Source organism: Phascolarctos cinereus, unplaced genomic scaffold (assembly GCF_003287225.1).
Source record: "Phascolarctos cinereus isolate Bilbo 61053 unplaced genomic scaffold, phaCin_HiC Scaffold_5;HRSCAF=322, whole genome shotgun sequence".
Lineage (NCBI taxonomy): Eukaryota > Metazoa > Chordata > Mammalia > Diprotodontia > Phascolarctidae > Phascolarctos > Phascolarctos cinereus.
In genome coordinates, this window is record NW_027555958.1 from 324,309,294 (window position 1) to 324,321,889 (window position 12,596).

General features: G+C 49.8%; 1 protein-coding gene across 1 annotated transcript; it reads right to left on the reverse strand.

The window, feature by feature from the left end:
- Positions 1-2,496: 2,496 nt before the first annotated feature.
- On the reverse strand, positions 2,497-12,571 carry MEX3A (mex-3 RNA binding family member A). The gene is made up of 2 exons (XM_020991550.2): positions 11,594-12,571; positions 2,497-7,051 (listed from the first exon to the last, which is right to left on the reverse strand). The coding sequence occupies exons 1-2, from the start codon at positions 12,045-12,047 to the stop codon at positions 5,922-5,924; spliced, it is 1,584 nt and encodes a 527-aa protein (XP_020847209.1). The 5' UTR covers positions 12,048-12,571; the 3' UTR covers positions 2,497-5,921.
- Between the last annotated feature and the right edge of the window lie 25 nt (positions 12,572-12,596).

Genomic DNA, 12,596 nt, shown 5'->3' on the forward strand with positions numbered 1-12,596 from the left:
TGTTCCCTTGCATTCATCCCTTCCCCCTCTCTCCCCACCCACCCATGGGCCCTCAGCATCCTTCCTTCTCTCTCTATTTCAGGGCCCCTCCCTAAAATCTCTTCTTTGAAGCCCCCAAGCCTCTGTCATCCTCCCCATGAGCCTGCTGCCCCCCGTGCCAGCTGTCTCTGGAGTCCTATGGTCTGGGGGTGGTGCCAAGGAGGCAGGGAGGTGCCCACCCTCCCCTCTGCCAATCCTCGGGGCAGGTGGGAGGGAGGGGGGGAAGGGGACCTAGAAGGCAAGACAAAGGAAACAGCGTTGGCAGGAACCATCTGGTGCCCTGGGCATTGGTGCCAAGAGCTGAGGTCACCTATACAGCAGTGGGAGGAGTAGGGAAGAGGGTTCTGGGGGGCCAGGCACCTTAAACCCCAGCTGTATATGGGCAGGAGGGCAAAGGAGGCAGGGGGTATCTAGGTCCTTATCTTTCAGGGTAGTGGGTAATGAAGTTCAGGAGACAGGACACCTAAGCTCTCTTTCCTCAACAACTAAAGAGGAAAGCTGATATGTTTGGTGCATGTGGGGATAATTATTGTGTCCCATCTCTGCCTTCTTTCCTCCATAATCCTCTGTCCTCCTGAATATAGTCTGGAAGAAGCTAGACTGGGCTTCTGGAAGACAAGGCTCACTTCCAAATGTCTTTTGGTGCACAAAAGTCCTCTCCAAGGTTGGGGGAAGGAAGGAAGCAGGTTAGGGTGATTAAGTACTTGGAAATCCAAAGGAGAGGCAGAGTCATGAAGACAGGGCAAGGGCCAAGAGAGAGACACACACAGAGACAGAGACAGACAGAGAAACAGAGACCAAACTCCCACTGGTATGCAAGGAGTCCCCAAACTAAAATGTACCCAGAACCCACTCCTCAAATCGTTCTCCCTGCCCTTCCCACTAAAACACACACACACACCTGCTGGAGCAGAAAAGAGGCAGGGTCTTTAAGTAATAATAATTTTAATAAAATTAAGTTCTTAATAGCACATTTAACACACTAACTCCCCACCCCCTTTCTTGGTTTCTCTGCATTTTGTGCAACATCGTCCTGACTCCATTATTCATAGGCTGGTTTTTTGCCCCTATTTAGTTTCCTTCTTCCTTCGCAAATTCGAATTCGTCTTGTCTTCCCTAGATGCCTCAAATTAAGTCTGACCACAATCCTACTTCTACATTCTACAGTGGGAAGACACCCCCTCCCCCTGTCCTGGGAGTAAAAACCCTACCATCCCATACTGTTGGGGGTTCCCAGGACAAACAGCAGAGTGGATGGGAAATCTGTTCCTGGTGGAAAAGATGGACTAAATGGGAAGGTGGGGATGGGGATGTGTGAATCTGGGCAGTGAGGAGCAACCCAGCATCTCTCCCTTCCCTCTCAGGGCACAAGGAGGGAGAGGGCTACTCCTTCACCTAACCCCATCCAGAGAAGAATTCCCCCTGTGGTGGAGGAGGAAGGGAGGGAAGGGGCCTGATTTGATTAGGGGTTGAAGGGAGGCAAGTACTAAAGGAATCAGTTTCCTCCTTGATGCAAGCCTCAAGGGGTTAAATGAACCAGGGCCCCTGTTTTGGAAGGTGGGGTGAGAAGGTACTTTAGAGATTAAGGAAGCAAGATTTGCTTTCCCCAGCTGGCTCATTCCTCTGACACCCCAACCTAAAGTTCATGGATATAGCTGAACCAGAGGAGGGTGGCAGAGGCCTTCTGGAGGTATTATTGTCCTTCACTTGCTTCTGGACCACTTGGCTTTAGTTCAGCCCATTTAGGGTGTCGTCAGGGATGGAAAGACCTTAATCCTAATACCCAACCGGAAGTCCTTCCTAAAAATTTAACATCCATTCCTCTTATTGCAGTATTGGTTTATTTTAAAGGGTGTGGGTAGGGAGAGATCTGAGGGGGAAGGGCATTCCAGACCCAATGGAACTTTGCAGTTCCTTGAATCTCACAAGAAGATGAAGGTGGGGTTGGAGATGACCTACCAGGCCCTGAAGTGGAACCTTTGGGACTGTGATGGACAGATAGGTGTGGGAGGGCAGGGGGAGATGGTGAGATACTGAGGAAAGGGTCTAAACTTAAAGCAAGTGGGATGGAGGTCAAACTTTCAAAAGGACTTCTCACATTAGAAGTTGAGAGATGCCAGCACTAAATGGATTTGGGCAGCATTTTCTCTTCTTCCAAGATCAAGGAAAAGAGAGATCCCTTTGGAATGGGCTAATGTAATGGCCTGCCAGATGTGGGAACAGAGAGCAGGACCCAATGGTCCCTACATAGTTTGGGGGGGGGGGACTAAAAGAGTGAAGGAAAAACTAAAGAATTGCCTCCCCTGTGCTCCTCATCCAGTTCCAAGATCAGTTTCTATCCTTCCAAGGAGCCTCCAAAACCTCCTTAACCCCCAAACCCCAATTTACCCTGCAAATGGAAAACAGGAATTTTCAGAATTAACTCCCTCCCTTCCCCTCCCCCTTCCCCCCCCAAAGTCCTAAGTCTAGCCAGGAAACTGCCCTCACTGGGTATCTGAAGATGGGAGGGACTCAGGGTAGACGTGGCCACCTCTCCCTCCTTCTCTATTTTCCTTTTCTTTACGTCTTTTATACATTCTACTGGACCCAGAGGTCCTCAATGCTACTAAACTTTAAGCTATCTGTATATCATCTACTCAGTAACTAGTAATTCTCTCTCTCTCTCTTTTCTCTAGGATTATATGAAATAAATTTGAATTATTAATAATTATTATTATTTTGTAGTAATTCTTTCTTTTAAACCCCTCAGCTTCTCTTTCTTCTCTCATTTTTTTTTGGTTAAAAAAAAAGTCTATTTCTCTTGAATCTTCTCACCCTTCTCCCTCACTCAGGGTTCCCCCCCCTCAGCTGGGATCCCCTCCTTTCCTGCATTGTTCCCATAACCCCCTGGTCAGAGTGTGGGGGTACACTGAAGAGTTCCCCATCCTCTCATTCTCTATTTCTTGTTCATCCCCTACTTCGTCTGGCTCAGCCTGGCTAGCCCCAATAAGGGGGTTGGGGGAGGTATGGGGCTGGGAGAGCCCACTGAATGAAACTGAATCACCTGCACCAATGGGTGACTCTCCCAGAAGAATGGTCAAGGAGACAGGATTAATTCCTCAACCTAACTTTCTCCCCTGCCTCCTCTCTCCCACATTCTGGGAGGGGTCAGGCCTGCTTTAAACACCTCTAAAACACTCTCTGGAAAACCAAATGACATACCCCACCCCCTGAAAAAAATGGGGAAAAGAAAAAGGAACATAAACCCAAACATATATTAAAAACACTTTTTAAGCTTTAACTCTGAATACAAATGTATTATTTTTTTTCTTCTCTCCCTACATATATTCTAAACCTTCTAAAGTTTTTTTATTTTTTTAAGGATCACTTTATCATAAAATAAAATATCCTTCTCATATAATAAATTACCTAATAAAAAGTCTTTTTTTCCATATTAGCCCAGGTTCTCTGCTACATTTATATGGTAATAAACGCCTTTATTAAAATAGAATATTAAATTATAAAGAACTGCTTTTCTTTTTTTTGCTATTTTTGTTTTCTCCTCTGTATTGGACACCTCTCTCACTTGCTCTCCCGCCTCTACTGTTTTGTCTCGCTCTCTGTTTAAGTTTGTTTCTAGGGTTTAGCTCGAGAAGTAGGGGGGCTGGATTGGGTTTTTCTGAGCTCTGTAGATTAACAGTCTTCTGCCTTTATGGGATAAGGAATGGAAGGGAGCAAGGGGTGGAGACAGACAGCCCTTCTTCCCACCCCACCCTCCCAAACCCCACCCCCCGACAACGGAGGGTCCCAATTTGGTTTTGGTTGCTATTGTACAGACGCATCTTGGGATGGCTCATGACAATGAGAAGGATGGAAGTTATCACAGTATGGATTTTTTTTTTATATATCATATTCCTTTCCCTTCCCTGACTTGAGGAAGGAAAGGGGAAAGGAGGAAGAAGATTAGTTCATTCATGACAGGGGGAAGGGGAGAAAGGAGTTTCTCCCTGCCTCCCTATCTCTCCACCTCCTTACAAAGCAGGAAGAATGGGATTCACATTCTCTCTAAGTGCTTAGAGATTACTCAATAGTCCCACCCCATTATATACAAGGGTCCCTAGGTTAACCTAGGACTCTCACCCTCCTGCCCCTTCCCCAGCCTGGCCAGCAGAACCAGGGGAGTGTCAAGAGGTCAACAGCAGCCCTGATGTGGGCAATGAGGGAGGGGAAAAGGTGATGTATCAAATCCTCTCTCCCAATCAGATAATCCTCAGAACAGCTCCCAGTGGGAGGTTCCCTCCCCAACATCCTACATGGCTCCCTCTTCAAGTCACCTTCCCACACTCAAACTGTTGGACGGACGACTTTGAGCTCAGCACAGTGAATGAAGATAGAAAAATGTCAGGAGCATTTATCCCCACAACTGGGTAGGGTTCTCACTGTGTCTCCTTCCATACAGTTTCCTGCCCCTGCCAGGTCACAGAACAATTAGGATCCCCAGCTATGGGGGCATCAGCTTTCATTCCTTCCTCCATCTAGGCCACTGCCAACCAATCATTCCCTTCAGATGAACATCTCCCCATCACAACAGATACACAAATTTAATGCCAACAGATGGTCAAGGAGTGGAGGTGCCTCCCCCTAATGTCCCTCAGATGCCTGGTGATGCCGAAGAGAGAAGGGTTAGTTTCTCTTGGGCATTCAGAGAGTTTCCTTTGTAGGAGTGGAGGGAGGTGGAGGCTCTGAGTAGTGGCAGGGGTGGGGGTGGGAATGGAAAGCAGTTGTTGAGATCTAGTGAATGTGAAAGGGTCATTGAGGTGCACCCCCTCCCCCCACCCCAACTCCCTCCAGAGGAACATGGCTTCCCAAAAGCTGCGCTTAACTAGAGGAAAGGAAAGGGGAGGGGAGGAGAGAGATGATAGGAGACAGAAGAAAAGGAGATGAAAGAGACAGGAGAGAAAGAGTGAGACAGAGAGGAGAGAGTGACAAGGGTAGATGGAAGCATACAGAAGAAGAGCAGAAATGAAGAGTGGCAGGAGAAACAGTGGAGGTATAGAGGCTAGAGAGAAAAAGACAAATATATGAAAAGTAAGAGTGAGGAGAGACAGAGAACATCCCCCCTTGTTCCTCTAACTCAGTGCTTATTGTAGGGGATACTTTAATTCCCAAACCCTAGCCCCTCATTATTCTTCTCTCCGCAACAATCTTCTAAAACTACTGTAGTGGAGAGAAGAGGAGGGGAGAGATGGAACTCCCCATGACAAGTTTCCCCTTTTGCCCTCCCCCAAAACAAAGTTCATCCAAAGTAGGATAGTAGGGAAAGCCCAGGAGATTCCCTAAACATATGTGTGTCTTTTGGGAGCTTGGGGTGGGAAAAGGTGACAAGGGTTAGGGTAGATTAAGAGGTCAGAGGCTGGAGGTCAGGAATTATGGGTTAGGGGAATTAAAGCATTCTGGGCTGTAGGTGTTTAGTAGCCCTTCCAGATGGTGTCTTTACTTCTCATTCCCTGTCTTCCCAACAATCACTGAGGAAAGGGAAAGGGTGGCTTAGTGAAGAGAGGGGTTGGGGTGATGAGATGGGGCGAAAACTCTTGCCCCCTTGCAAAATATAAAAGGTTCTCTTAGCTGCTTCCAGATTTGAGGGTCTATTGAGGTATCAGAGTTGTAACTCTCAAAGGGAATGTCATTCATTCCCAGTCTGCCCCTCCCTCATCTCCCCAACATGAGACCATTGGGAGGGCATAAAGACCCACATCCTACCCTGCTCTGTAGGACTTCCTTCTCCCAAATCCCAAAGCAGGGATCTTTAAACACCCTGCCCCCCACAAGATTGCCAATTTCTAAAGGACCCTGGTGAAAAACAGTCCAAAGCAGGGAGGGAAGCCAAAACCGGGGAGGAGTATTTAGGAGAATATTCGGATGGCTTGTGTGGCTGTGATGTGACAAACAGGACACTCAGGATCGGTTCTCTCGCAGATTCGTACAGCACACTCCATGCAGAAGAGGTTGTGTCCACAGGGGACCAGGGCTGCTGTGACCTCACTCTCGAAGCACACCATACAATCCCGCCCACCCCCTGCTCCAGCTGGGCTCCTCAGTCCACCACCCCCAAGTTTGGAGAAGCCCTGGAGGGGTTCCCCAGGTGGTCGCCTTGGAAGCCCAGCCAGCTCGGGGACGGCTGACGATGCTGATGCTGGGGCTGGTGAACGGTGTGACCCTGGGGGACCAGCCCGGGCCTTGGCTGAAGAAGATGAAGATGAGGAGGCAGAGGAAAAAAGGACGGAGGTGGGGGTGGCATTCTCCTGGCCAGCCCAGAGTGGAGGACTAGTCTCAGCCACACTATAGTACACATCTTGCTTGCCAACTCCATAGCCAGGGAAGAGGTAGCCACCATAGCTAAAGTCACCTCCTTGTTCCCCAAGCCGTGGCGCCTCGAATCCTGACTCAACACCACATTCTCCAATACAACCAAGGCTGTTCTGTCGGAAGGCAGAGAGAGGTTTGCACCCTGGTGGATGCACTCTCCAGGCCTCGGAATAGCGGCTCTCCAGAGCAGGGTCAGGGCTACCTGACAGAAAGTCATTCTCATTGTTGTACTCAAGAATCTTGCCAGTGCGGACGGCAATATGGGTCTCAATCTCCTCTCGTGCCCGTTCCACATTGCCTGGTGCACCGGTGATTTCAAAGACGGGGTCTCGGTCCCGGCTGGGTGTGATGATGTAGGTGTTAGTCTGCTGCTGGATCCGCTTGATGGTGGCCCCCTTGGGCCCTACCACTAACCCCACCACACGATACGGTACTCGAACCCGAATAGTGACCTGGCCAGGGAGAGCTGGTGCTACTCCAAAGGCAGCGCCTGACTTATTCCGAGAGGCCCGGATCATGGAGAAGTGCTCAGCTGCTGAAATGATCTCCCGACGGGCAGTGGCCACGTCCTCCCGGCGTCCTGTCACCATAAATACTGGCTCTTCACCTCGAACAGGTGTTTTGATGTAGGTGTTGGTCTTTGCTCGTAGGGCCTTGATCTTGCAGCCTAAGGGAAAAGGAAAAAGAGAGTAGAAAAGAAATATAGGGGACGTCATTAAGACAGAAAGTTAGGATTAATCTGGGCCAAGAATAGACCACTCAGTGAGTAGTGACGCCTTGATAGTTTCATTTGTCCCCAATACATCCATAGTCTCTCATAATCCATTAAATGACCCCCAATCTATTTACTCTTTCCCAAATCCAACAATTGACCCTAAATCCATTGATCTTCCCAATCCAGTAATTAACCTTCACCTAACCAACGACCCCCTAAGTTCATTCAATGACCTTTCTAAACCACCCACTGACCCCTTATTTTCCTAATAACTTTCCTAATATATTCACTGTCTTCTCAAATTACTCACAGGCCCACTGGACCTAAAATTTCCACACTGACCTCTCTCATAATCCATCCACTAATCCACCCAAGCCTACTCGTTGAGCCTTGGTGAGTACTCACTGATCCTTCAATTTGCACAATGGATCCCCAATCTACCTATTGAACCGCAGTCTATTTGATGATTCCCCCCAAATACTCACTGATTTCAAATCTACTCAAACCACAAATCTCATTACATATCTGCTTCCAATCTATTCATTAACCCCTAAAATACTCATGACTTCCCAATCAGTTCACCTACTGGCACCCAATCTACCCAGTACCCCTCCAGACCACTCACTGAGCCTCTAATCTACCTAATTTTCCCATCTACTTACTACCTACTGACCCCCAGTCTACTTGCTGATCTTCCAATCCACCTGATATCTTCCCAAACCTGTTCAATGAGCCTTTAAAAACCTATTAACCTCCTATATCTACTCACTGATGCCCCAATCTATTCACTGATTTCTAATCCAATGAAAGACCCTCTTGCAATCCACTCAGATTCCCCCAATGTACTCACTATCTCCCCCCACTGATCTTTGTCTACTCTTCACTCCAGTCACTTACGTTCCAATTTAGCCTTGCCCCCTGCATATTCCCAAATCCATACGGAGTTTGCAGAAATAAACAGACCCAGGAAAAATAAAGACAGGGGTAGGGAACCTGTGGCTTCAAGGCCACAAGTGGCCCTTTAGGTCCTTATGTGTAGCCCTTCTAGTTACAGAAGAGCGGGAGAAGTGATAAAAGATGTTATCTTGGGCCTACAATTTCGGTCCACTATCCCCCTCCCCCATGAAGAAAGATGAGGGGAGAGCAGGGGCCAAGATATGTGTATATGTGGTAGGGGTAAAGCAAGATGGATGAGTCCTCCCTACAACTCTTCACCAGCTTTGGGGTTGGGGGTTAGATGAGAAGTGTATAGCTGGGAAGTTGGGTGCAAAACACAGAGAACAAGAGAAAGAAGGAGATAAAGACACAAAGAGCGAGATGGAAAGGAAGTGTGTGTGTGTGTGTGTGTGTGTGTGTGTGTGTGTGTGTGTGTGTAGGGGTAGGCACCTAAATTGAAGACCCACCCCTGACCCCCACTGGAGGATTAGAGAATCTCTTATCTCCTCTTTTCTCCATGTGAATCACCTCCTCCTAAGGAGGAGATATGGACACACAGTGAACAAACAGGACACTTGATATGAACATCTCAGAAAGGGATGTTTTGTAGTCCCCTACACAAATCACATACAGTTCACTACCATTGGCAAGCTACACACACACACTATACACTGACACATACACAAACATATATGTATACAGACACAAAATTCACACTCTGATCCCCCCCGGACACATATACATACAAAATACATATGTTTAAACAACCCACAGTAATCAACTATGTGTCTAAGATAAAGCCAAAAGACACTGTCATAGACACTCCTGTCACACACAACATCCACACTTTAGACACATTCACATTCTCCCCCATCCCAATGCAAACACATCACATTTCAAAACACATACAAAATTTCCCCCACATCAGTGCACCCTATCTTCTGTACTTCAGGAAGCACAAATAGACCCTATGAATCCTTTCTCTACTACCTTGACTTTCCCTGACTTTTCACTGGCTAGTTCCCATTTTCACTGGCTGTCCCCCATGCTTTCAATTGTCTCCCTCCTAATCTCTACCTCCTACCTTCCCTAGCTTCCTTCAGGTCCCAGCTAAACTCTCATCTCCTGCCAGAAGACTTTCCAAATTCTCCTTAATACTAGGCCCTCCCCTCTGAGATTACTACAATCTACCCTTGTCTATAGTTTGTTTGGACATGGTTGTTTACATCTTGTCTCCCCCATTAATCTGGGAGCTCCTTGAGAGTAGAGACTATCTTTTACCTTTCTTTGTATTCCCCAGAGCTTAGCACAGTACCTGGCACATAGAAGCCATTTAATAAATACTTCTTGACTTGACTTTCTTCAACTAATACTTCCAGATCAAGGTCATTGATTACCTCCCAATTTACTGGTTCTCCCACGGCCCTAATTCACAGTTCTTCTGTTTCCCAGTGTCCTACTCCAGAAAGCCTCCTCCCACAAGGTAGTTTAACTAAAAAGACTAGGAAATAGTCTTCTTTATCCTCTCTACCTACTAGCTACTGAGCTTCTCATCCCTTCTACTTTAATATCTGTAGTTATTTAATCTGCATGCAGGAAGACTTGGGGAATGGTGAGGGGTTTCCTTCCTCAGCACCTCTGCTCAGATGGCTGCAATGATCTCTGAAGGAACACCTGTATACAAGTTTGGGACATAGAACTTAAGTGTGATTGGATACCTTACAAAGGGGCATAGGGGGAAAAGGAGAAGCAAGGATCTAGGAACAAGAGGTAGAGATCCTGAGGTTAGGAAGCTGTCGAAGGTGGGTGGGGGTGGAGTGAAGGGAGGAGCTAAAAAGAGAAGATGAAAGGAGACATCACATGAAGAAGATTCTTTGGATATGAAGGCTCACTTTGGCTTCAAGACAGACAGGAAGGGATTGTGCTACAGCAGGAGGGAGGAAGGTTAGACTGACGGGAAGACTTTCTGACTGCCAGGGAGCTGAGTGAATCCCCTATGCTTTCAGAACTGGGGACTTTTTCCTAGTCCAACTTGAGGATTGGTTCATATGATACAGAAGCAGAGGCAGAGAAAAAAAAAATCTCAGGGGGATCCAGCCAGACTGGGGAGCTTCTCAAAATTCCCCCTCTCTGAGAAAATGTGTCAGCCTCTCAATTCTACAGTCCCACTTCTCAGGATTTCTCTGTTGTGAACACAACAGAAAATTCAACTTTCTAAACCAGCATTCTCAAAGAGATAGCACCTGATCTGGGAAGGGTGGGAAGAAAAGAGACTTCAGACTTCCACTTAGTTCTCCATCACAAATTTCTCCCTTAAGCCTTCATGCTCCAAGGGTGGAGTTTTGAAAATAAGGACTAACCAGGACTCCAGTGCTTTTGCCACCCCCCACCCAGCTCCCAGTCAGAATCTTACCCCTCTATTGTTTCCAAGACTTGGGATAGCCCCACCTCCTCTCCTTCCCCCTCTCCCACCCAAGTCCCTTTGCAATTTCCAGATCCACCCCCTCCCTCCCAGAGGAAAACCTGCAGAAGGAAGGATCCCCCAAGACCCCTGTTTGCTCATTCTGGGACTCTTCCTACCTCCCGACTCTCAGCTTAGGGATGCTAGAGAGGAGGGTGTGGTAGACACACAACACTAGGCTGATTCTGCAAATCGACCCCCCAGCTCAGGTTCAACTCCTCCCCCGAGCCCAATCTCTCCAGACATCGGTCTCTAGCTCCCGCTTCCCAGAACCCCCATTTTCTCACTCCACCCGCGGCAAACCCACTCCTCAGGCTCCTCCTGTCACCCCTGGGCTTGCCAACCCAGAACAAAAGCTAGAGCAAGAGAAGGAGAGGGAGGAGGGGTGGGGGGACAGGACCAGGATCCAAGGCCCAGGACCTCCTTAGGGGGAGCCCCCACCCCATGCCACCCCCAGCCCAGCCTCCGAACTTTGGTGGAGAGGTGATCTGAAGCCCCCACCTCCTATAGTCTATGCACCCCCACACACCCTTCTACTGCCCCTCCCCCAGGTTCCAGCCCTTCCCCCCCAGCCACACCCCCTTCCATTCCAACACTCAGTCCAACAAAGAGACACCCAGTCCCAGCTTCCCAGGCTCTATCTCCCCCAAAAGTATGTAACTCAGGGGGCCAGAGCGATTGCAGGGCACCCCTCCTCTAATCCCCGCCCACTTGCCAAGGGGGAGTAGGTGCAAAGGAGTGCCTATCCCCACATTCCTCTAGCTTTTGCAGCTCAGAAGGGACACCCCCTCTGAGAATCTAGTCTGGGTTGCAAGACCACTAAACCCCACTCCCTCGCTGTTAGTATTTCTTTGTCTTAGGGGAGAATCTAGGGGGTGCCCCGGAACGATCCCAGTGGGGATCAGAAGGGAACTTTATGTCACTTAGAAATTGGGGGCGGAGGCGGGTCCCCCTTTGTGGTGAAGGCATGGAGCTAGGGACTGGTGAGGGGGGAATGAACTTTTCCTGGCCCGGGAGAAGGAGGATGCTGGAATGGGCGGGAGGGGAGCAGGCGGGGATGCCAGGGTCCCGGTGCCTCCCCCCTTTCCCCCACTTACCTTGTCTGCCCACGATCTCCGCCACGTGTTCCGATGTGGGCACGGGGACACACTCCGTGGTGTTGCTGCTACTCTTGAGCCGCAGCTCGGCCTCTTTGTACAGGGCGCAGAGCTTGGCATCGCCTGCCCCTTTAGGGGCCGTCGGTGGCTGCGGCGGCTGGGCCGGGGGGGCCGCCGGCGGGGCTGCCGGGGGCGCCGGAGGTGGTGGCGGCGGGGCAGGCTGAGGGGGGGCAGTTGGCGGGGCGGGGGCGTTGCCCCCCCCACCTCCCCCGTCCTCACCCGCCGTGGGGGCGGGGGGCTCCCCCAAACCAAGGAGGCAGAGTTGATCCAGGGCGAGCTGGAGGGCCCGCTCGTCTTCCAGGAGACCTCGGTCCTTCGCGCTCCCTCCGAAACATCCCAGTTCCCCAAATCCCCCATTTCTTTCCATTATTCCAGATACCACTAGACTAGGCATGGCGAAACAAAAGCTGAGAGAGAGGGAGAGAGGGAGAGAGAGGGGGAGAAAGGGGGGGGAAGAGAGAGAGAGAGGGAGAGGGAGAGGGAGAGAGGGAGAGAGGGAGAGAGGGAGAGAGGGAGAGAGGAGAGAGAGAGAGAGAGAGAGAGAGAGAGAGAGAGAGAGAGAGAGAGAGAGAGAGAGAGAGAGAGAGGGAGAGAGGGAGAGATGGAAGGGGAGGGGAAGGGAGAGGAGGGGGTGTGTGGTGTGGGGAGGGGGAACAAAGAACTGGGGAGGGGGTGAAGAAAGCAAGATAGAAAGATAGACCCTCCCCCTGCGCCCCCCTCCCCAAAAACCCTGTAATCCGATTCCCCTCTCCCCCAGCCCCCTGGGGGGTTGGGGGGAGTTGTAGCAAATTCAAGAGAACAGCTTTCTTCCCCTCTCTGGGGGTGAAGGTGGAGGTAGCGGGGGGGCGGAGGGGTTGCGGGATCTCTGCCCCCACCCCACCCGCTTCGGATCCAGAGTCTCTAGACACTCACAGTCCAGACGCCCCCCCCCGTCTAGGTTCCC